This window comes from Gekko japonicus, unplaced genomic scaffold (genome assembly GCF_001447785.1).
Source record: "Gekko japonicus isolate JY-2015 unplaced genomic scaffold, Gekko_japonicus_V1.1 scaffold1346, whole genome shotgun sequence".
Classification (NCBI taxonomy): domain Eukaryota; kingdom Metazoa; phylum Chordata; class Lepidosauria; order Squamata; family Gekkonidae; genus Gekko; species Gekko japonicus.
Genome location: NW_015162521.1, coordinates 464,790 through 489,270, shown reverse-complemented (window position 1 = coordinate 489,270; position 24,481 = coordinate 464,790). Strand labels below are relative to the sequence as shown.

The 24,481-nt window shown below is 47.6% G+C and overlaps 2 protein-coding genes across 2 annotated transcripts; both read right to left on the bottom strand.

Annotated features, from left to right (window-relative positions):
- Positions 1-3,652: 3,652 nt before the first annotated feature.
- Positions 3,653-11,389, bottom strand: LOC107106129 (lysozyme C, milk isozyme-like). Its single transcript, XM_015406222.1, has 4 exons — positions 11,254-11,389; positions 10,047-10,208; positions 4,722-4,800; positions 3,653-3,719 (listed from the first exon to the last, which is right to left on the bottom strand). The coding sequence occupies exons 1-4, from the start codon at positions 11,387-11,389 to the stop codon at positions 3,653-3,655; spliced, it is 444 nt and encodes a 147-aa protein (XP_015261708.1).
- A 2,655-nt stretch (positions 11,390-14,044) lies between these two features.
- On the bottom strand, positions 14,045-22,979 carry LOC107106136 (lysozyme C, milk isozyme-like). Its single transcript, XM_015406232.1, has 4 exons — positions 22,841-22,979; positions 17,581-17,742; positions 15,900-15,978; positions 14,045-14,111 (listed from the first exon to the last, which is right to left on the bottom strand). Exons 1-4 carry the CDS (start codon positions 22,974-22,976, stop codon positions 14,045-14,047), a joined length of 444 nt encoding a protein of 147 aa, XP_015261718.1. The 5' UTR covers positions 22,977-22,979.
- Between the last annotated feature and the right edge of the window lie 1,502 nt (positions 22,980-24,481).

Sequence of the window (24,481 nt, the reverse complement as noted above, 5' to 3'; positions counted from 1 at the left end):
GCACCCTAATCGGGAGGGAGGGGGGGGGGAGAATGCCTGTCTTGGCATATGAATGAGAGGAAATCGTTTGAAAAGCATCTGCGTGGGGGAAGGGAGAGCAGGTTTTGCCCATGGGTTAAGGGTTTCTACCTTTAGTAAACCGAATGCAACCTCACCCAAATGTTGTGTTTGATGAATGAGTGAGAGGGGGATGAAGTAGGGTTGCCGGGTCTTCCCCAGACACCAGCAGGGGGTGGAGGGTAGGGTTGCCAGCTCCAGGTTGGGGAAACTCCTAGAGATTTGGGGGTGGAGCTTGGGAAGGACAGGGACCCCAGTGGGGTACAGTGCCACAGAGAGTCCACCACCTCCCAAAGCATACATTCTCTCCTGGGGAACCAATCCCTGGAGTCTGGAGATGAGTTTTAATTCCAGAAGGTCTCCAGGTACCACCTGGAGGCTGGCATCCCTCAATGGAAGTGAGAAGAAGGGATATACTGTGCACTAAAGCTCTGTTCCCATTGGTGAAGTCCTCTGAGTCCTGAATGTGGAAGAAGATTTAGCCCTGTGTTCCGCCATCTTCCTTCCCCAGAGGCCTGCAGTGACTGTTGTAACCCAATGACTGCCTGTGCTCCATCTCAGTGCTTGGAGGCTACAGTCTGTACTGCTTCAGGGCGACAGCCTGACCCTTCCCATGGCCTCCAAGAGCAAGAGTCCGGCTGAAGGCTCAGAGTAAGATGCAACCAAGTCTGCAGAATGGCCTCCCTCCACTGCCGTGGAGGAACCGGCCAAAAACTCTACCAGCTACAACTATGGTGGTCGCTGCAATGAGATGGGGTGAGGCAGTGTCCTCGGGCGATTACAGCTGGGAGTGCTGGCCTCCACCCCTGCTGCCATGACTTCAGTTCGCCTCTATTGCCATCCCTAGCCTGGCCCCGCCCCACCATCCACCCCATCACCTAGGAGGTAAAGCTGCAAGTGGTCTTTCCCTCCTGGTTGTCCGAAGCTTCTGATGGACTTAGTGTGTTGTCCTTAAAGACCCCTGGGCAATTGGGAGGAGGGAACCTTAGCTCCTCTGGTGGTGGAGGAGGGATAGTAAGGGAGAGGGAGTGGTGAGAGGGGGAGGCAACATCTGGGGGCATGGCCTCAGGTGGCACCGCCTCTTAACCTGCCACGGGCTGTGCTTGTCACTGAAGGCCACTGTGCAGGCACGGCACGGAAGGATTTTTCCAGGAGCCAACTGGGCTTTTCCCCCTGCACCCATGGGAGCGAGATGTGGCTGCCCCTCCAAATGTTCTCCTATTGGTGGTGTACTAGGCTACCTGGTAACAGGGGCTGAAGGAGCGTTTCCAGCCCCCTTGTGGAGGGGGGCCATTGCCGCCGCCCCACCCCCCCACCGCTGATCAGCTGGCAGGTGGGGGGAATTATCAGAAGAGAGAAGACGGCCCAGGCCATATTGCCGATCACATGCCGATGTCATAGCCTCAAAAGAAGTCCCAGGTCACTAGAACTTTGAGTCACTGAGTCCTCTCATTGAGTCATCTCATCTTCAGATTCATTGTTTCCTGGAGGTATCGGCATATACACATTGTCCACTCGTTCATTCAGAGAATGAAAAATCTACAAGATGTTGGGCTTTAAATACACTAGGCTGCGGTCACACGAGCGAGAAAATGCGGGCGGGAAGCGAGGATGTTTTCCCCGGGATAAAATGATGCACGTTTGCGTGATCAGACTTCCGCCCGCGCGCCCCGCAGTTTCCCCGGTGGCTTTTTTCCACGCTCCTGCGGTGCAACAAGACGCCCCGCCAACAACTCTGGAACGCTGGACAGATGTTTCTGTCTGATCGCGACCCTTTACTCCACGGGGGAATGGCAACGTTGCCGCCGCTTTTGGTACATATGATTGCACCCTAGATATGCTAATAGTCCTGATGGAATGAACCTTTCATTAAAAAGACATAAAAGATTGCATCTAACCTAGGTCATAAAGACCAACATATTCTCAGTTCACTAGGGATCTGTATCTTCCTCATTGATGACTGAAAGTCTGACAATGATAGCTTTGACAGTGACCACATCTTGAAGAAGTACTGCCCTCACTTTGAATCTACTTCACGTACCCATAGTAATATCTACACATAGACAGATCTGATTCCTTCTTTAGCACTACGACATCATTCCATTCCTCACATGATCATCAGTCGGCTGGGAAATTGCCAATGAAATAGATCCTGGAAGTAGCTATGGCAATACTGGCTTGTTTTGAATGAATGGCTTTGTTTTGGGCTCTGTGACATGGTCTCTCTGATCCTTCCCAAGTCTCCCGACAACATTGTTCTAATGGTCTTCCAGGACAGGATGTTGATCACCAGCTTAGATGACTTTAGCAAGGTGTTGGTGAATGACAGGTTTGCGATTGGCTACGGCAGTGAAATGGAAACTCTACATTCAGAAGAAGTACACTTCTGAATAGCAGTTTGTGGGGGAGGGGGGGTCCGGGAAAGAATGGACTTAGAAACACACGCACATCTTTGGTATGAAAGGCAATACAATCAATAAAGTGACATCTCTGGATGTGAGAACTGGTTTTGAGTGATGTATGAACCACCCAAAGGAAATTGACACACACACACCGGCTTCCGTTTGCTATTTGGTGATTGGCCAGAGGCTCAGAGGGAAAACCTTTAGCCTACTCCCTTGAAGCCTGATTGGGTGTGAAAAGGAACTCCCAAGATGAGATGAGAACTTCTAGAACTGTTAGCCTGGCTTGGAATTCTCGGCCGAAACTCTGATTGTGGACAGGCCCTATCAGGTGGTGCCAAAGTTGCTCAGCCTTGCACCCGTTCCTCAGACAGGAATGCAAAGGTTCTTGTGTATGTATGGAGGTAGCTCTTAATGTGCCCATTGGTGGTTTAACTAGAAATACTGCCTGAAACTCTCTGGCTGCTGATTGGTTTCCAGTTATTGGTGTTTTCCTACAATATACGTTTAGTATATTTTATTCACAAGTTGTGATTGTGACCTGGACTGCCTAGAACACAGGTCCCCAATGTGGTGCCCATAAGAGCCATGGCACCCACCAACACCTTTCCTAACAAGTGCTTTTAGAAAGTGGGAGGGGCTAGCTAGGGCTACTGCCAGGCAGCACTTCTGATTGGCTGTGCAGATTGAAAGGCATCCTGTCAGGATGAATTTCTGCCTGAAAGGTTGAAGAGGTATTACTAGAGTTACATATAAGCTGAGCTCCCTGACATCTTGTGGTTGGCTCTGCCTCCTATGGCAGCCATTTTGTGATTGGTTCCACCTCCTGTGTCAGCCATTTTGTGATTGTACCCCCTGCTATGTGTCACAATTCCAAAGGTCCCCACAAGCTCAAAAAGGTTGGAAACGCCTTGCCTGGAATCTCTCCCACTGAGATTCCTTCAGAAGACTAAACAAACAAGGGAGAAGAAGAAGAATTCTAGCCTCTCTCCCTGAGAGATTAGTTTTCCATGGGTGGGGATTTCCTTCCCTTTCCTTTTCCCCTTTCTTTGGTAAGAAGGAAGAACCAGTCAGGTGAGCCTCCACTTACAGTCTGTAGCCGCTTGGAATGGGAAGAGCATTTAGCACTCAAATCAAAAGACCACATTAAAGACAAATTGCAGTGCTGAAGATTTTTATTCAGGAGAGGAAATTCAGAGTCCGCAGCCGGAGGTCCATTTGGAGAGGTCTGTTCCTTTGCAGTTCTCCTTCCAGGCAACCCTGAATATTGGAAAGAGAAAGAAATTAAACTGGGTTGGAAAAGCTCTCCCGCAACCCTACAGCTTGAGATGATTTTTATTGGGGGATCATGCTTGAGAACTTGCGCGTGTGAACCATGCACTCTAGCAATGTGCTGCTACCGAGAGGAGATTGGTGGGAGCAGCACTGGCTCCATCAGTCCAGTCTCTCGCCCCCACCTCCCCCGCATGGCATGTGAGCTCTCGTCCCTGAAGGGTGGCTTGGAAGGCGGGTCTGCCTCCACACATGGAAGACACACGCCGCTACGTTACACTGAATCAGACCATTGGTCCATCAGGATCAGGGCTGGCTACTTGGCCTGGCAGCAGCTCTCCAAGGTCTCAGGCACAGAAGTCTTTCCTATCACCTACTGCTGGGTCCTTTCAAATGGAAATGCCAGGGATTGAACTTGGGAAGTTTGACATGCAAGGCAGAGGCTTTTCCACTGTGCCACAGCCCCTCTTCTTCCCTTACAAAAAGATCTCCACAGCCTTGTTGCATGTCTAGTCGAACGTTCCAAGGGTGGCTGCTCGGGGCATTTGGCAGTTGCTCTTGGACTGCATGGACCAGGGACAGACTTTCACTATAGCTGATGAGTTGTAAGGATGCATCATATCACTCTGAGGAGCACTGTTACGGTGTCGACTGCATGGCCTAAGGACCCCAGTAGGTGAACGGTGTAAATATTTGTCTTATACATTTGTTTTAAATAGGAGGAAATTAACAATCTCGAAAAGAAGGGGAAACAGTACTGTTTTCCTTTGAAGATCTAAGAGCAGTCTTCCAATTTTAGTGGGACCACTGTTTGGCTGATTGTCTAGTTTAGAGAGGGTGATCTCTCTAGGCATTTCTGTAGCAAGATGGTTAGTTTATTATGCATGACGGCTGGTAGGAGCAACAGCTCCTGGGTGCCCACTTTGGGGATCCTTAGCAGCTGGTGAAGTTGACAACCAGGGAGATGCTGAGAAGGAGAGGCCAACTTACCAAGCATCCATCTTGTTGGGGTCACGGACGACTCTTTTGGCACACTCAATATCATCAGTGATGTCATCATTAAGGAAATCTGACAAGGTGCATCAGAGAGCAAAAATTAAAACAAAGACTGAATGTGGAGGGGTGTGGAAAGGGAATCAGTTATTGACTTTTTTCTAAGTCCATCTCACATGAGGAACTTTAAGGCTGACAGATTATCAAGGTGGATGGCAGGAGGGAATTTTTCAGTCACAACACATACCTCAAACGCTGCGAGTCAGAGCCACGAGATATGGCAGCATCTATCAACTCAGTTTCTAAAAACCTGAATGAACTTCAGAGGCAAAAGTGCTAAGAACGAACAGTAGCAGAAGGCCGTTGTGACTTGCATGACCTCCTTGGGAAGTTCCCAGAAGCAGATGGGAGGGGAAATCAAGATGCTGGACTGACCAACCATTTGAGGCGAGCTGGCAAAGGAATTCTTCTGATGTGACTATCCAGGGTGTAACAGGCCGGATTAACCCCCCGGCCAGAGTAACCCCGGGGTTATTCTGGCCTAGCCTAGAATAACCCCGGAGGGGTTATTGAGGGGTTATTCTGGCCTAGGCTAGAGTAACCCCGGGTTAATCTGGCCGGCTGTAACAGGCCAGATTCACCCCCCCTGGCCAGAATAACCCCGGGGTTACTCTGGCCTAGCCCAGAGTAACCCCTGCTGGGCCAGGCCAGAGTAACCCCGGGGGTTAGTCCAGGCGGGGGGTTACTCTGGGCTAGCCCATACTAACCCCCGCCTGGCCAGAGTGGTAAATTAAATGTCAGCTGAATCCAATCTCTTCTTCTTTTTAACTTCTTTTTTTAACTTCTTCTTTTTAACTGCACAACACAACAACCTGTAACCCCGGGCTTAGTTGAATGGTAACTTAGATGTCAGTGTAGCCAGCACAGTGTCAGCTTCTGAGGGTCCATACTAACCCCCGCCTAGCCAGAGTGGTAAGTTAAATGTTCAAGAAGGAAGGAAGGAAGGAAGGAAGGAAGGAAGGAAGGAAGGAAGGAAGGAAGGAAGAAAGGAAGAAAGGAAGAAAGGAAGAAAGGAAGAAAGGAAGAAAGGAAGAAAGGAAGAAAGGAAGAAAGGAAGAAAGGAAGAAAGGAAGAAAGGAAGAAAGGAAGAAAGGAAGAAAGGAAGAAAGGAAGAAAGGAAGAAAGGAAGAAAGGAAGAAAGGAAGAAAGGAAGAAAGGAAGAAAGGAAGAAAGGAAGAAAGGAAGAAAGGAAGAAAGGAAGAAAGGAAGAAAGGAAGAAAGGAAGAAAGGAAGAAAGGAAGAAAGGAAGAAAGGAAGAAAGGAAGAAAGGAAGAAAGGAAGAAAGGAAGAAAGGAAGAAAGGAAGAAAGGAAGAAAGGAAGAAAGGAAGAAAGGAAGAAAGGAAGAAAGGAAGAAAGGAAGAAAGGAAGAAAGGAAGAAAGGAAGAAAGGAAGAAAGGAAGAAAGGAAGAAAGGAAGAAAGGAAGAAAGGAAGAAAGGAAGAAAGGAAGAAAGGAAGAAAGGAAGAAAGGAAGAAAGGAAGAAAGGAAGAAAGGAAGAAAGGAAGAAAGGAAGAAAGGAATGGTAGAGCAGAGACAAACAGGTAAGTCACATGAGAAAGCTGATTGACTTCAGTCTTAGAACTCTGCACACGTAGAATTTTATTACTTCAACCAGGAAAAAAACCAACAGTAAAAACATTAGACTTGATGTTCACTTAACTTAGCTGTCCATAATGTAATATAAGTCATAACATCCTGAAACTTCTACTTTGATGGCTACCAAGTACCCACAGAGATATAATTATTCAAAGCTAAACACTAATGACAACATCAAAATGATCATGCTTGTTTCCAAGATAAAGTGCATGCTCTGTTGTTGCCTTGGTCATTGACAAGCTTACTAAGAGATTGTTTGAGTGTTCTATTGTTATTGGGGAAGTATCTCTCTTAGTAGGAAAATACAGCAGCCCCAGAAAGCAGGCCTGGGGGGTTAATCTGGCCTGGGGGGGGTTATTCTAGCCTAGGCCAGAGTAACCCCGGGTTTACTCTGGCCGGGGGGTGAATGGGGGGGTTATTCTAGCCTAGGCCAGAGTAACCCCGGGGTTACTCTGGCCGGGGGGGTGAATCTGGCCTGTTACAGCCGGCCAGATTAACCTGGGGTTACTCTGGCCGGGGGGGTTAATCCGGCCTGTTACACCGGGCTGTTCGATGTCAAATACGGACATCAAATAAACATTTCATCCATATTGGACATCAACACAACCAAATAACTTGAATATTTAGGTCTTCCCTACTTGTTAGTAGACACAGTGTTGCTGATGACTGCAGTGCAGTGCAGTGTTTACTCATCTGCTGGACATTCCTAATTTATACTTTAAGCATTTACATTCCCTGTGGGGGACTTGTTTGGCCCTTGGTGGACATAAGTTCTTCCCTTGCTGGCAGGAACCGACCAAGGCCAATCCATAACATTTGGTCACTACCTTAAAAGATGCCCTAAATCACCAGCATTTCTGGACTTAGCCATCCTATTTCCAGATTTGTCCTTTTGTGATTGTATCTGCATGTGGACATCACGCATATTTAGAGAATGCAAAATCTTTTTTAAAAAGTGCTGTACCTGTACTGGACATGTAATACTGTTGACCTAACATGATTGTTTTAAAAGTCATAAGCAGTTATATCTAGCCTGCATCCTAAGGACTAACATTTTCTCAGTTCACTGGTAGTTTGTATCTTCCTGATTGATGGCTGAAAGCCTGTCCATAATATCCATAATATCTCTGAACACTTTTTTCCATTGATGAAAGGTCCTTTTATTAGTTTGACCAGGATCACTTTGACAGGGACCACTTCCTCGGGAAGTATTGCCCTCCCTTTGAATTGACTTCCTTTGCCCTTAGTAATATCCACATGTAGACCAATCTGATTCCTCATATAGTACTATGTCATCATTCCATTCATCATATGATCAGCAATCTGCTGAGAACTGCCAATGAGCTGGATCCTGGATGTAGTTCTGGCTATACTGGCTTGTCTTGAGTTGATGGTCTGGTTTTGTTGTGAGCCCCCTCAAGCAGATCTCTGGAGGGGCAGCACATCTATATATCTAATAGGCACTCTCTTTTTCTGTGTGGATACTTATTTCCACCAACAGAGAGCTCACTCTCCCCCAACGGCTTTTCCTACATACTCAGGGGCCTTTCTCGGACTACAGAAAAATCCAAAAGGTTTTTTTAAAAAAACCTTCAGGGACAGTTAAATTTTCCCTCAATACCATTTGAAATGGCCTCCACAGGAATCTACTTATCCGCTTGGGGACAAAAAGGGAAAAATTAGAGTGTTGGGGGGGGGGGGGAGAGAAGGGCTTCTAACTGGTTCTGTCAGTAAAAGGGAGGGCGAGGGTGAAGGGCCCTTTCTTGGCCTATTTTGGCCTTTGAGGGAGGAATCCTTGGGGCCAGGCCTGACAAGGGTTGCCAGTGCCAGGCTGAGGAATGCCTAGAGATTCTGTGGTGGACTCTAAGGAGGGCTAGGTTTGGGGAAGGGAGAGGCCTCAACTGGGTATAATATTTATTTATTTATTGGATTTCTACCCCACCCTCTTAGGCACAGAGTCCACTCTCCAAAGCAGCCATTTTCTCCAGGGAGACAGATCTCTGCTGCCTAGAGTTCAGTTGTAATTCTGGGGGGGTCTCCAGGTCCCACTTGGAGGTTGGCAATCCTAGGCCTGGTAGCAGTCTAGGGTTGCCAGGTCCCATCCCCCCCAGCCACTGACAGACTCCACCCTCCAAATCATCTATTTTCTCCATGGGAAGTCATCTCTGAAGTCTGCAGATGAGCAGTAATTCCAGGGGATCCCCAGGTCCCACCTGGAGGCTGGCATCCCTAGGCAGCACCCTCTGAGTGACTTGATACCACCTGATTTGCATGACTCAACTAGGCCCAGCTGCTTGCTACTGTTCATCAGCAGCCACCCTATGAAAGCCAGTGTGGTGCAGCAGTTAGAGCTTCAGAGCAGGGTCTGCAAGACCCAGGTTCAGATCCCCATCTTGCGGTGGAAGCTGACTGGGTGATTTTGGACCAGTCACATACTTTCAGCCTAACCAACCTCTCAGGGCTGTCGTGCAGATAGAAAGGAGGACAGAATAATGTAAGCTGCTTTGTCCCACACTGTGGAGAAAGAGGCTGTGGGGGAGGGAGGTGAAGACAGAAAACTGAAGACACAAAGGCAGATAAAGGTAGGTTGGCTGTTGGGTGGGAAGGAAATAGGGTTGCCAACTCCAGGTTGGGAAATTCCTGGGCATTTGAGGGGTGGAGCCTGGGGAGGGTGGGATTTGAGGAGGGGAGGAACTTCAGACCGGTATAATGCCATTTCCTCCACCCTCCAAAACAGCCATTTCCTCCATGAGAATTACCATTGCCAGCCTCCAGGTGAGAGCTGGAGATCACCCAGAATTACAACTGCTGTCCAGGTGACAGAAATCAGTTACCCGGGATAAAATGGCTGATCAGTTACCTGGGATAAAATGTCTGCTTTGGAGGGTTGATTCTATGGCATTATACCCTGCTGAGGCTTCTTGCTTCCCCAAGCCTCACTGTTCCAAGGCTCCACCCCCAAATCTCCAGGAATTTCCCAACCTGGAGCGGGCAGCCCTAAGGTGAATTGATCTCTGTAGTTGGAGATTCATTGTGATTCCCAGAGCGCTGCCACTGCTGCTGTGGGGGGAGAGGAAGCCGATGGGTGGCTGGGAAGACCACCACTACTGCTGCTCCTGTGCAGGGTGGTGGAGGAAGCAGGCAGGAGGCTGGGAGAGTGATGGGGGCAGAGAGAGTGATGGGGTGGCGACAGAAGAACAAAGAGAATGATGACAGGTCAGAAACAGAGAGGAAGTCACATGCATGGAGAAGAGATAGAGAGTAAGAAAAGGGGGGCAGAAAGGAAAAATAGTGTGAGAGAGGTAGGGGGAGAGGGGAGGAAGAAAAAGTGTGAGGAATAGGACAACCATCCTGCAAGTTTCTTGCGGGTCTCCACTTGTAAAGTTTCTAAATGAATAAATAAGAAGGAAAGGGACAATGCTGAAGAAACAGGAGGTAGAGCAAAAGGAAAGGACTGTAAAGGACTAATATCAAGTGAACATTCTTAGAGTTAACTGGTGTTTCAGGAAATATTCTTCACCAGGGCCAACTGTAACTTTCTTCTTCAAGATCTCAAGGGAAGAAGATTCAACAGAGTTTTGAATGTTATTCGTCTGAACAGCCACTTTCCTATTCAGGGGTCATGAAAGGTTACTGATCTCACAAGTGCTAAGAAGCAGAACTTACTGCTGCAGGATGTCTCGCAGCCATTAGACGTCGTCCCTTGGCCATTGGAACACCACCAGCGGCTGTTTATCTGGAAAATCCCATAGGCCCGACTGCCATTGCTGTTTGGTGGCCCCACAGCCTGGGTGTCGTATTTGCTTTCATGGTAAGCCATGCAGACCCCTGGCACAAAGAGATCAGAGAAAAGGCAATAAGAGAAGGGTTATTGTGGGTGGTGGAGGAATCCTGCCATTCCCATACAATAAAGTGTTTGCATTCTTTTAGGGCAATGAAATAGGAAAACATTACAGACATTCCTTCTTTGAAGATAGTTTCAGGTGGGTTAGCTGTGTTGGTCTGAAACAGCAGAACAAGGTTTGAGTTCAGTGGCACCGTTCAGGCCAATTAAGTTTTATTCAGGGTTTAAGTTTCAGAAGTGTGCACACACACACACGAGAGCTTACACCTTGAATAGAACTTTGTTGGTCTTAAAGGTGCCACTGGATTCTATTCCTTCCTTGGTTATTGTTAGCTACATTATACCCTTCAGTCCTTAAAACATTCTACAGCTATCCCTTTGCAGAATGCCTATCGAAAGGCAACTAAATTTGCATCAAGGATTGAAAGAGGAATCACTAACATTTATCTAGCACTTATCTTTTATCATCCCTTCTGCTTCTTATCTCCGTTTTTTCTCCCTAGTAACAACAAATTCTAATGCTCCTTGTTTGGCACTTCAGCACCCCTACTGTGCAGACATTTAGAAATTCAACAGTCAACAGTCAAATGGCTTCCTTCCTGTTTCCTACCCTTCCTTTCATTCCGGGGCATACCACTGCATACCTTCCTTAATATAAAGTTGTGTATAGAGTAGGCAACACAGTCACACGGGGAGACATCTGCGCTTCTTGTTAGTATTCAAGTGTTTCTCTCTTGAAGGGTCTTTAAACAACTTCCTTTTCCTGATTTACTTCTTCTACCTTGCGGAAAGTTTGGTGGACCCCTATGAAATCATAGCCCATCAGCAAAGAAACATCTCCTGACCTAGATCACAGCATGCAGTGCTGTCATCGATCTCCAGTTTGAAGAGCTCGATCCAAAGAGCTCCCTCACTTCAAGTGCATCTGAGCTGGCAGAGAGTAGGAGCTCATCCCGTCTTCAGAACAGGGGACAGCCCAGCCCATGGCAAGGAAAGAGAGAGGGAGGAAGAGAGGGAGAACCAACTCACAGTTGCCCAGGGCGTATCCTTCATATTCATCCAGTCCTTGCTTTTTCAGGAGCCTAGCCAGTTCGCATCTCTCAAAGACTTTGGCTTCGTTCACTGCAACGAGCAGGAAGAGGACAATGAGGCCAAGAACCTTCATCACTTCAACGTTCTGGAAGATGTTGCATGTACTCGATCAGGCCCCTGGTGCCATTTATAGCCCAGAGCAGGAAAAGAAGGTTTGTTGGCATTTCCAACTTTTATCTCCCCAACAGCTGGGAGAGAGCAGTCCAGTTCTCACAGGCAGTTGATAAGGAGGGAAGACCTACGGTACGTGCTTCTGGGCAGGAACACCAGGTGAGACTCACAGGAACAAAGTACATTGCTGGATGCTGGCTGTGTGCTTCTTCACTCAATGAGTAATGAAACTGTGGGATTCACTGCCAGTGGAGGTAGTCATGGTCGTGGGCATAGATAGCTGTAGAAAGGCCTTAGGTTCATGGAGGAGTGGTTTATCCACGGCTACTAGCCGTGATGACTGATGGGAGCCGCCATATACAGAAGATGCTACTGAAGTCAAATCTAGTTCTACTGCAGGCCAACGTGGGTACCCTGTGAAACTATTATTAACAGGTGACTGTGGAAGCATAACAAGCAAGCTGACTTATTTAGGGATAGGCACGAACCTGGAAAATAGAGGTTCATGTCTATTTTCTCACGAATCTCAAACCTTCACGTGTGGGGTCTCACGAACCTTCACATTTAACTGAACTGGTTCATGGTTCGTGAGGTTCGTGGCATGGTAGAATGCTCCCTGTGGCCTAGAGATGCTAAACTCACCGTGATTCTCCAGCTCTCTCCCCTCTACCGGCCCTCCAAGTTTGGTGAAGGTTGGATTTAGGGGGGTCGAGTTACAGTCCCCCAAAGCAGGTGCCCTTAGAAAGTGCTCTATGGTGAAAGCATAGCAACCACAGGTTCAGGAGTACGTCAAACAGACCCCCTGCAAGCTAGAGGCATCAAACTCACAGTGGACTTTCTGAGGATGCCCCTCTACAAGGGGGGGGGGAGGTCTAGTGCAGGAGGGTTTGGCAAGTTGGAAAACTGAGTTGACGGGCAGGTGCAGCAAGGACATCTGATAATTCAAAGCCTGGCAGGTGGGTGCCCAGAGACACAGAAGTCGATGCTCTTAGGGTCCAAAGTGCAAAAAGGGATGGTGTTGACCTCAGGAAAGTGCTCTCTGGGGAATTCACAGCCCTGGTGCCAGGGTTCTGGGGGGTGACCCAGCACACTTCTCCACATGCCTGGAAGGTGGTCACCCAGTTGTGGACATGGATTCTGGGGGTGGCCAACCCTTCTCCTCAGGCCCAGGAGACAGTCAACCACCCTCCTCATCATTGTCAAGAGCAATGCTCCCTCTAAGCTGTGGAGTCTTCTGAGCAAAAATTTTACTTTGTGAGCTACTGGCATTACAGTTGTGAGCGAGCGATTTGGCTACTGCATCAATTAGTTTGCTCTGGAGCCATCCTTCCAGAGCTAAGACAAAAATCTGTGAACAAGAGGCTAAAAACTGTGAGCTAGCTCACACTAACTCACCTTAGAGGGAACACTAGTCAAGAGTGTTATTGTAGATGGGAAATCTTGGGTGCAGTCAAACGAGCTGGCTTGTACGGGTGGATGTATGATGAGGTAGAGGTTTGCACAGGTGGATGTTGGGCCATGAGGTAGCTGTTGTGCTTTGAGGTAGATCTTGGTTCATTTGGTGGGTGTTGCACTACAAGGTAGATTTTGGTTCAAGGGGTGGATGTTGCACTATGTGGTAGATCTTGCTTTATGAGGTGGGTATTGCACTGTGACATCATGGACAGACACTATCAGGCGGTGCCAAAGTTGCTCAGTCTTGCACCCGTTCCTCAGACGAGAATGCAAAGGTTCTTGTGTAAGCATGGAAGTAGCTCATAATGTACTCTTTAGTGATTTACCTGGTAATACTGCCTGTGACTCTCTGGCTGCTGATTGGTTTCCCGCTATTGGTGTTTTCCTACAATATACTTTTAGTTATTAAAAAACCATTTTATTCACAAGTTATGATATTAACCTGGACTGCCTAGGATACGGGTTTCCAATGTGGTGCCCGTAGGAGCCATGGCACCCACCAACCCCTTTCCTGGTGCCTGCTGAGTGCTTTTAGAAAGTGGGAGGGGCTAGGTGGGGCTTTTGCCAGGCAGCACTTCTGATTGGCTGTGCAGATTGCAAGTCATCCTGTCAAGATGAGCTTCTGCCTGAAATGCTGAAGAGGTACTACTAGAGCTACATATAATCTTGGCTCCCTGACATCTTGTGGCTGGCTCCGCCTCCTGCAGCAGCCATTTTGTGGCTGGCTCCACCTCCTGCGGCAGCCATTTTGTGGCTGGCTCCACCTCCTGCGGCAGCCATTTTGTGATAGTTCCCCCTGCCATGTGCCACAGTTCCAAAGGTCCCTGCAGGCTCAAAAAGGTTGAAAACGCCTGGCCTGGAATCTCGCCCACTGAGATTCCTCCAGAAGACTACAGAATCAAGGGAGGAGAAGAAGAATTCTAGCCCCTCTCCCTGAGACATTAGTTTTCCATGGGTGGGGATTTCCTCCTTTTCCTTTTTTCCTTTCTTTGGTAATAAGGAAGAACCAGTCAGGTGAGCCTCCACTTACACTATGTGGCAGCTTGTTATTGGAAGAGCATTTCACACATTTTGGGGGGGGGGGACACACTCAGCAAAGAAACGAAAAGAGCGCATTAAAGACAAATTGCAATGATGAAGAGTTTTATTCAGGAGGGGAAATTCAGACTCCGCAGCCGGAGGTCCATTTGGAGAGGTTTTTTCCTTTGCAGTTGTTCTTCCAGCCATACCTGAATATTGGAAAGAGAAAGATATCAAACTGGGTCTGAAAAGCTCTCCCGCAACCCTACAGGTTGAGATCATTTTTACTGGGGATCATGCTTGAGAACTTGTGCGTGTGAACCATGCACTCTAGCGATGGGCTGCTACTGAGAGGAGACTGGTGGCAGCAGCTCGTGCTCCATCAGTCCAGTCTCTCTGCCCCAGCTCCCCACGCCAGGTATGTGAGTTCTCGTCCCAACTGGGGCCTGGGAAGACCGAAGGCAGCAGCCCTGAAGGGTGGCTTGGGAGGCGGGTCCGCCTCCACACATGGAACATACACAGCGCTATGTAATGCTGAGTCAGATCATTGGTCCATCGGGGTCATAGTAGGCTACTGGGACTGGCAGCAGCTCTCCAGAGTCACAGGCACGGAGGTCTTTCCTATCACCTACTGCCCAGTCCTTTCAAATGGAGATGCCAGGGATCCAACTTGGGAACTTTTGAGACATGCAAAGCAGAGGCTCTTCCATTGAGCCACAGCCCCTCTTCTTCCCTTACAAAAAAAAAGACCTCTACAGCCAAGGCACTGCCTTGTTACATGTCTAGTCGAACGTGCCAAGGGTGTATGCTCGGGGCATTTGGTGGTTGCACTTGGACTGCGTGGACCAGGACCAGCCTTTCACCATAGCTGATGAGTTGTAAGGATGCATCTTATCACTCTGAGCAACACTGTTACGGTGTCGGCTGCATGGCCTAAGGACTCCAGTAGGTGAACGGTGTGGAGAGCGAGAGACTCCCGTGAGGCAAGCCCAGGCGATCTCAAGTTCTCACTGGGAGATTGGCTTGGCAAATGCACAAGGTCTTTCTGATTCGGCATGAGTCTGATGAATTACTGAGAGCACAATGAATTACTGAGAGCACAAGCTTTGCAACATTCGAAGATAATATGGGCTGTGAGAAGAACACAGTGTGTTTCTAGTTAGAAGCTTCTAAGGGTAACGATTTCACTGTACAAAGTGTGAGCTTGCTTTTTCTCTGAATAAAACACTGCTGACAACCTGTCAGAATGTAATGTACTGCCGCCATTACCACGTGTAATGCATTCAGCCTGACATGCCCGGACTTGCCCGGGCTGGCCAGGCACAATCCATCTGTAGCTTCGGTCGAAAGACAAAGGATCCGAAGGATCCTAGCCGGCCCAATCAAAAGGGCTAGTTTCCCAGCCGGGAGACCAATGGTCGCCCGGTTACTGTAAATAGCCTATCGGGAGTAGGGTGTGTGTTTAGGTGTGCTTGGTGGCGGGTTTTCTGAACGCATATAAACCGGCCTGCGAGCTGGTTTCCTTGTCTTTGTTCTGATCTAATAAAGTACTCTTTGCTGAATCACTCCACGTTTTCGAGCACTTTTCACAGAACAAACAATTTGGTACAGAGAGACAGAGATGACAGAGAGCTGGTCAGGAAGCTTCAAGAAATCTGTTGTGGTGTGTCGTTATTGAACCCTCATGTCTACAGAACGGTGTAAATATTTGTCTTATACATTTGTTTTAAATAGGAGGAGATTAACAAAGAAGGGGAAACAGCCATGTTTCCCTTGGAAGATCTAAGAGCAATCCTCCAATTTTAGTGGGAGCACTGTTTGGCGGATTGTCTAGTTTAGAGAGGGTGATCTCTCTAGGCATTTCTGTAGCAAGATGGTTGGTTTGTGATGCATGACGGCTGGTAGGAACAACAGCTCCTGGGTGCCCACTTTGGAGATCCTTAGCGGCTGGTGAAGCTGACAACCAGGGAGATGCTGAGAAGGAGAGGCCAACTTACCAAGCATCCATCTTGTTGGGGTCACGGACGACTCTTTTGGCACACTCAATGTCGTCAGAGATGTCATCGTTAGTGAAACCTGATAAGACACGTCAGAAAGCAAGAAAAAGAGGACTGAATGCAGTGGGGTGCAGAAAGGGAATCGGTTGTTGACTTTTTATCTAAGTCCATGTATCATGATGAAATTTAAGGCTGACAGATTATCGAGGTGGACAGCAGGAGGGATTTTTTTTTGCTCATAACACACCTCAAACACTGCAAGTCACAACCACCACAAGATATGGTGGCATCTACCAGCTCAGTTTCTAAAACCGATAAGCCATAAAAGCTGAATGGACTTCAGAGGCAGAAGGGCTGAGAATAAAGAGTAGCAGAAGGCCATTGTGACTTGTGTGACCTCCTTGGGAAGTTCCCAGAGGCAGCTGGGTGGGGGGGATCAAAATGCTGGACTGTCCAATCCTTTGAGGTGAGCTGGCAAAGGAATTCTTCTGATGTGAGTATCCAGGGCTATTTGATATCAAATAAGTACATCAAATAGACAACATTTCATTCATATTGGACATCAATACACCCAAATAACGTGGATATTCAGGTCTTCCCCACTTGTTAGTAGACACAGTTTCGCTGATAAATGCAGTGTTTACTCATCTGCTGGACATTCCTCATTTACACTTTAAGCATTTACATTCCCTATGGAGGATTTGTTTGGCCTTTGGTGGACATAAGTTCTTCTCTTGCTGGCAATACTAAGGCCAATCTAAAACATTTGATCAATGCCTTAAAAGAAGTCCCAAATCTCCAGAATTTAGCCATCCCATTTCCAGATTTGTCCTTTCCTGGTTGTATCTGCATGTGGACATTGTGCATATTTAAGGAATGTGAAATCTTTTTTTTAAAAAAAAGGGCTGTAGTATACTGGACACGTCACACTCTTGATCTAACATGAATTTTTTTAGTATCTAGCCTGTGTCCTAAGGACTAACATATTCTCAGTTCACTGGGAGTTTGTATCTTCCTGACTGATGGCTTAAAAGCTCGTATTATATTAGGGATCTCCCCAATGTATCCATAATATCCCTGAACATTTTTTGACATTGATGAAAGGTCCTTTTATTAGTTTGACCAGGATCACTTTGACAGGGACCACTTCCTCGGGAAGTATTGCCCTCCCTTTGAATTGACTTCCTTTGCCCTTTAGTAATATCCACATGTAGACCAATCTGATTCCTTATGAAGTACTAGGTCATCGTTCCATTCATCATATGATCGGCAGTCCGCTGGACACTGCCAATGAGATGGATCCTGGAAGTAGCTATGGCAATATCAGCTTCTCTTGACTCGATGGTCTAGTTTTGTTTGAGCCCCTTCAAGCAGATCCCTGGAGAGGCCGCACATAAGGTTTCTAAATGAATAAATAAGAAGGAAAGGGACAATGCTGAAGAAACAGGAGGTAGAGCAAAAGGAAAGGACTGTAAAGGACTAATATCAAGTGAACATTCTTAGAGTTAACTGGTGTTTCAGGAAATATTCTTCTCCGGGGCCAACTGTAACTTTCATCTTCAAGATGTCAAGGGCAGAAGATTCAACAGAGTTCTGAATGTTACTAGCCTAAACAGCCACTTTCCTATTCAGGGGTCATGAAAGGCTACTGATCTCACAAGTGCTAAGAAGCGGAACTTACTGCTGCAGGATTTGTTGCAGCCATTAGACGTTGTGCCTTGGCCATTGGAACACCACCAGCGGCTGTTTATCTGGAAAATCCCGTAGTCCCGGCTGCCATCGCTGTTTCGCGGCCCCACAGCTCGGCTGTTGTAACTGCTTTCATAGTAAGCCAGGCAGACCCCTGGCACAAAGAGATCAGAGAAAAGGCAAAAACGGAGGGGTTACTGTGGGTGGTGGGGGAATCCTGCCATTTCCATTCAAGAAAGTGTTTGCACTTCTTTTCAAGCTATGAAATAGAAAAAGATCAGGTGGGTTAGCCGTGTTGGTCTGGTAAGTTTGATTCCAGTGGCACCTTTAAGACCAACAAAGTTTTATTCAAGGTATAAGCTTAAGAAGTGTGCGTGCACACGACAGCTTACACCTTAAAGAGAACTTTATTGGTCTTAAAGGAGCCACTGGACTCAAACTGGGTTCTATCCCTTCGTTGGTTATTGTTAGCTAAATCATACCCTTCAACCCTTAAAACATTCTACAGCTATCCCTTTGCAGAATGCCTATCGAAAGGCAACTAAATTTGCATCTAGGATTGAAAGAGGAATCACTAACAGTTATTTGTCGAGCACTTATCTTTCATCATCCCTTCTGCTTCTTATCTCCATTTTCCCCCCAGTAAGAACAAATTCTAATGCTCCTTGTTTGGCACTTCAGCACCCCTACTGTGCAGACATTTAGAAATTCAACAGTCAACAGTCAAATGGCTTCCTTCCTGTTTCCTACCCTTCCCTTCATTTTGGAGCGTACCACTGCATACCTTGCCGTCTTCCTTAATATAACATTGTGTAACTTAGAGTAGGCAATACTGTCACACTGGGAGACATCTGTGCCTCTTGTTAGCATTCAAGTGTTCCTCTCTTGAAGGATCTTTAAACATCTTCCTTTTCCTGATTTACTCCATCTACCTTACAGAAAGTTTGGTAGACCCCCATTAAAACATAGTGTCAGACTCTTGAACAAACTTCCTATCAACAACACTCTCTTTGCAGTGATTTGTTTATTGAGAGATGGGGACGTATCAAACCAATCGGTGTCAGAACTGACTTTTTGGGCACCAGTTCTGACTTTATACATGATTCACATAAGCTCCCCCCAGAAACTGGTCCAATCAATCCATTCATACAGCCCGCCTAAACTTAGTGTGCTCTGATAGTTCTCCTCCCCCCCACCTGCAAACCTACAGTTACATTATCAAGCTGATTTGTCAAGAAGAGACATAAGAGACATAAGAACATAAGAACATAAGAGACGCCAATGTTGGATCAGGCCAAAGGCCCATCCAGTCCTACACTCTGTGTCACACAGTGGCCAGAAATACCAGGTGCCATCAGGAGGTCCACCAGTGGGGCCAGGACATTAGAAGCCCTCCCACTGTTGACCCCCCCCAAGCACCAAGAAGACAGAGCATCACTTGCCCCAGAGTCCCTAGCTATACCTTGTGGCTAATAGCCACTGATGGACCTCTGCTCCATATGCTTATCTAATTCCCTTTTGAAGCCATCCATGCTTGTAGCACCCACCACTTCCTGTGGCAGTGAATTCCATGTGTTAATCACTCTTTGGGTGAAGAAGTACTTCCTTTTATCCGTTCTAACCCGACCGCTCTGCAGTTTCATGGAGTGCCCACGAGTTCTTGTATTGTGAGAAAGGGAGAAAAGTACCTCTTTCTCTACCTGCTCTTTTCCAGACATATTGGGAAATGTCAGCCCACATGTGTGGGCACCAAAATTATCTTTGTAGAAGGTGCAAAGTCTTCAGGAACTCAAAATGCCCAGCTAGTTTATTGTCATGTCCCAATTGCAAAATTTCCACGCACAAGGTCTGGGGCATGAATAGTTTCTGTTGCTGATACCAGCATCCATTCTCCCTCTGGGTGAGAGTGCCCTACCCCTCAATTTCCTCTTTATCGCTATCGGTGAAGGCAGTTTTGAACTTCTCCACCCAGGGCTCGATGCTGAGGGGCCCTTCTGCCTTAGCTCAACTCTGTGTGAGAACTGCCCCCCCCCCCAGTTGGGCTGGGGTAAACATTGAATCAATGACTTCCTCCCACCAACTGGCATGCTGAGGAAGACGCAAGAGTGCATCAGCAAGAAAGTTAGACTTCCCTGTGAGGTGCTTGAGGGTAAACTGAAACTTAGAGAAAAACTCACCCAATGTCGCCTAGGGGTGCATAATGCCTCCAAGTTCTTATGATCAGTCCATAACTTGATGGCACCCTGATTCCATCTAACCAATGTCTCCAAGTGGTTAGAGCCAATTTAATGGCAGCGGCTTCCTTATCCCATACCACCCAATTCCTCTCAGTCTCAGTGAATTTTTTCAACACATTTTTTCAACACTTTTTATGGAACAGCACTGGGACAGTGAAAGGGGAGGCCGCTGGGCCAGATAAATCCCCTTGCCAAGATTTTCTCAACGAACTTTTGCAACTCTTCCTTCTCAGTCTGGCTCATGGAATACAGCTTCCCCTTAGGCATTTTGTGACCCAGTAGAATTTCAATAGCACAGTCAGTCTTTCAGTGAGGGGGGAGTTCATCCTCTTCCCCCTCCTCAGACACCTTGGCCAAGTCTCTGTATTTTGGGGGGAATGCTGTTTAACTCCTCTCAGGCCAGGCAGACCCACTCTGGCCCCGGCCGCGGTACCTTCCCCCACTCTGGGTCCCAGTTATGCTCTTTGCAGTGGGGATCCAGAAACTGCGGGACTCCCACACTCCATTGGACATAGGGATTGTGGGTCCAAAGCCAAAGGCTCTCCAAAACCCTCAGGAACTTGGCCAAATGGTTTACGACAAAGTACCACAGATCCCAGTGGGAGCCCACCCCTACGGGCATGTGCATTGTGCTGTACATGCACGGCTCCCCCTTCACTGGTGTCCCATCCATTTGGTAAAAGACCACGGGTTCTTCTAGTTCGTGTACCTTAGCTCCCATCCCCATCACCAGGGCCGGGCTAATTATGTCCCGGGCACACCCCGAGTCAATGAGAGCCTGCACCCTGACGTGTATGACAAGGGTGGGGTTGACCACAGTCATAGTCATGTAAATCTTACCGATTCTGGCATGGAGACTTTCAGACCTGCCACTTAGCACCCTTCACAGCAGGTCCCAGTCTTTTCCCACCAGCTGTTGCAGCTCCTCCTTGCTGGATGAAACACCTTCCAGCTCCTCCCGCTCCCACAACTGGAGAGCTTTGGATGGCTTGGGGCAGCTCCCGAGAGGCTTGTTCCTCTTCTCTGACCCCTTGCAGTCCTCTTTCTTTGCTTTGCTGGGGCTCTTCTCATGTGGGCAGTTGGTGGCAAAATGCCTAGGGGCCCCACATCTCAGGCAGGATCCCTGCTGCATCCTCTGCTCCTGATCACTTCTGGACTCCTGGGCCCAGCTCTGTTGGCCCCTCGCCTCACCCCCTTGTGCTTTCACGGTGGGATTGGTATGGTACATCTTCAACAGGTTGCACCGGTTTCCCACCTCACAGGCCACCTGTATCCTGCTGCTCAAGGTTAGGGTGTTGTCTTGGGCCAGTGCCTTATCCAGGATGGAATGATTCAGGCCCACCCAGTAAAACTCAATAAGCATCTCTTCTGGTCACCCCAGAGCTTAGCCGCATGCGTCTTGAATTACTCTGAGAACTCCCGGACGGAGCGGTTGCCCTGCTTCAGACCTCGGAGGCGGATCCTGGCCCACTTCAGCTCCAGGGGATCCTCATATTGTTGGCAGAGGGCCCGCATGAAGGCATCCATGTCTCAAAGCCCAGCCCCCCCCCCCCGCATTGTACAGTCCTACAAACCAGTCTGTCCCTGAGCCGAGAACCCCCCCCCCCCCGAAATCCACACAATGTTCATCTGAGGAGAAGGTGTGGCCCCATTCTCTCAGGAACTTCTGGACCTGCAGTGCAAAGAATGCCAGCTTCTCCTGTGTTCCATCAAACGTAGCTTCCCATGCTTCTCTTGGTCTTGCCAGCACAGGGGGTGGTCCAGGCTGGGGTGCTGGCTGGGGTTGTGGCTCAGGTTGCAGTGCTGGGCCTCCTGGGGGGTCTACTGGGCCTGCGGGGATGTGTTGGGTGGGTCCACCTCCCCAGACTTGGAGCTCCTGCTGCAAAGCCTCCTAGATGGTGGCCGGGAGGTCCGCCAGGGCTGCTCTGGTATCCTGCCACAGTTAGTCTGGTTCACTCCGGAATTCCTGCCAGATCCACTCGATGTCAGGTTCTTTGGCCAGCATCCCAGCCACCCAAAGGTTTTCATGGAATGTTCTTGAGACCCGTCTACAGTTGGCCTCCTGCTGACTCCACTGAACTTTAGGGCTGGGGGGTCACCAACCAGTCAGGATTGTCCCATCTCAGTTGTGCAGGTCACTGCTCCTTTGGACTTGCCCCCTTGCCTCAAGGTTTCCCCATGTCTGTTGGGACTGGAGGTTCTTGGGCCAGGTCATCAGTTTGAGTCCCAATCCCGGTCCCATGGTCCTTGTCTCCTTCAGTCATCATGGCAGTGGTGCGATAGGTCGAGGTAGTGAAGGAGTTCTGACACTGTGTCAGACTCTTGAACAAACTTGCTCTCAACAACACTCTCTTTGCAGTGATTTGTTTACTGAGATATGAGAATGTATCAAACTAAGACCAATCTGTGTCAGAACTGACTTTTTGAGTGCCAGTTCCGACATTATACATGATTCAAACAAGTTCCCCACAGTAACGTCCAATCAATCAATTCATAAAGCCCACCTAAACCTAGCACATTCCATTAGCTCTCCTCCATCCCACTTGCAAATCTACAGTTACATTATCTGCTAGAAGCCGGCTAGCAGAGGCTGGGAGTCAAGGTCATTGTACATTCTTCCCAGTGTCGGGAGACCCACTTGGAAAACAGTTGCAAATCAGTGTGGCAAAGCAGTCATAGCCATTCACACAGACCCACACACAGTCTGCCTCCCTATCCCCCCAGTGTGAAAGAACAATGCCACAAAGGTACAGTAGAGGCAGTGAAAACAGAACATATGAAATCCATGGCAAACAAGGACTCAAGTTTGACACATAGCCCATCAACAAAGAAACATCTCCAGACCCAGATCATGACATGCAGTGCTGTCACTGATCTTCTCTTTTCTGAAGAGCTCAATCCAGGGGGATCCCTCACTTCAAGTGCATCTGGGCTGACAGAGTAGAGGAGCTCATTCTGTCTTCAGAACTGGTAACAGGAAAGAGAGAGGGAGGAAGAGTGGGAGAACCAACTCACAGTTGGCCAGGGCGTATCCTCGGTATCCATCCAGACCATGACTTTTCAGGAGCCTAGCCAGTTCGCATTTTTCAAAGACTCTGGCTTCATTCACTGCAATGAGCAGGAAGAGGACAGTGAGGCCCAGAACCTTCATCACTGCAGTTTTGTGTATGATGCTGCAGGCAGCGGATAAGTTCCCGGTGTCTTTTATAGCCCAGAGCTCTGAGCATGAAATGAAGGTTTGTTGGAATTTCCAACTTTTATCTCCCCAACAGCTGGGAAAGAGCAGTTCAGTTCTCACAGGCAGCTGATAAGGAGGGAAGATTTACGTCTTTCTGGGCAGCAACAGCAGGTGGGACTCACAGGAATTAAGTAGATTACTGGATGCTAGCTGTGTGCTTCTTCACTCAATGAGTACACAACACAACACAACACTATAAACCTTTATTGGTATAACAGCAGCAGCAGCCTTCGGTACAAAAATGGCATACAAGCAAAACAGTTAATTCACTACCCCTTCTGCCGAAAAAGAACTTCTCCTCCTATACGCTCTGTAAAGGAAGTTTGCCACCGCTTCGATGGTATCAGCCCTGTTTGAGGCTAGAAGGTTCATTAACTTACTTTCCTCAGATTTGCCCTCCAGGGATCGCAGTATAGGGGCAAGGTGATAAGCACGTAAATCCTGGTAAAATCTACAGGTCAGCAATACATGGTCCATTCCTTCAATCGCTTTTAGTTCACAGGGACATAACCTATCTGGGAATTGTATTTTTTTTTAAACTCCCATATAACACAGCTGAGGGGGATCAAATCATCCATGCTGAGCCCCATCAGTGTAATTTTCCCTTCAACACTTGTCAACCAATCTAATAGCTGAGATTCATATAGCAGATAAGTGATGAGACTATTAGGCTCACTTCTATAGAGGAGGTGCAGCCAAAATTTAATAGTTGCAAGCCACACTTTAGTGACTAAGCGACTCTGGTTTGTCTCAAGGCATATTGCTGCATAAGGTACACAAGTTGGGAGCCCTAGAATTTTCCTAAGAAATTTGGATTGGACTCCTTCAACTGTTTTATCAAAAGCAGAGATCCAAATTGGGGCTCCGTAGAGTAATTTAGCACACATTTTGTGGTTAAACACCTTGAGAACAGCAGGAATAAATTGATTTCCTTTCGTATAATAAAAACGGTAAATTGCAAGTTTATTCATATTCACTGATTTTACAACCTCCTTAATGTGGGAGACCCAGTTAGCATTGTAATGGAAATGTATACCAAGATATCGGAAACTCTTCACCTGTTCGATAGGATTTCCTCGAACAGTCCATTTAGAGGGTTTCCAACTCCGACCGAACACAATAATTTTTTACTTATCAAAATTAAGGGATCACAGGTTCTTATCACAGTATACTGAAAAGTGCATTAGCATATTTTTCATCCCAACCTTTGAAAGTGCCAGAAGGACAGCATCATTAACATATAACAGTAACAGGCAGTGTCTTACTCCCAGTTTGGGGAAATGACCATTAACATTCCTTTAAATGTAGGATTGCGGCGGTAAAGATGAACATTCTTCCCCATTTTCTTTTCGTGGCACAAAATATTCCAGTATTAAATAATAATAAATATTTTGCAGAACTAGATAAAAATATCAGAG

Excerpts from the sequence above, each read along its gene's own strand:
- LOC107106136 (XM_015406232.1), bottom strand. The coding sequence starts at position 22,976 with ATGAAGGTTCTGGGCCTCACTGTCCTCTTCCTGCTCATTGCAGTGAAT. Across the intron at positions 17,743-22,840 it reads AGGATACGCCCTGGCCAACT|GGGTCTGCCTGGCTTACTAT; the intron begins GTGAGTTGGTTC and ends TCTTTGTGCCAG. Across the intron at positions 14,112-15,899 it reads CCCAACAAGATGGATGCTTG|GTATGGCTGGAAGAACAACT; the intron begins GTAAGTTGGCCT and ends TCCAATATTCAG.
- LOC107106129 (XM_015406222.1), bottom strand. The coding sequence starts at position 11,389 with ATGAAGGTTCTTGGCCTCATTGTCCTCTTCCTGCTCGTTGCAGTGAAC. Across the intron at positions 10,209-11,253 it reads AGGATACGCCCTGGGCAACT|GGGTCTGCATGGCTTACCAT; the intron begins GTGAGTTGGTTC and ends TCTTTGTGCCAG. Across the intron at positions 4,801-10,046 it reads CTGCGAGACATCCTGCAGCA|ATTTCCTTAATGATGACATC; the intron begins GTAAGTTCTGCT and ends GCACCTTGTCAG.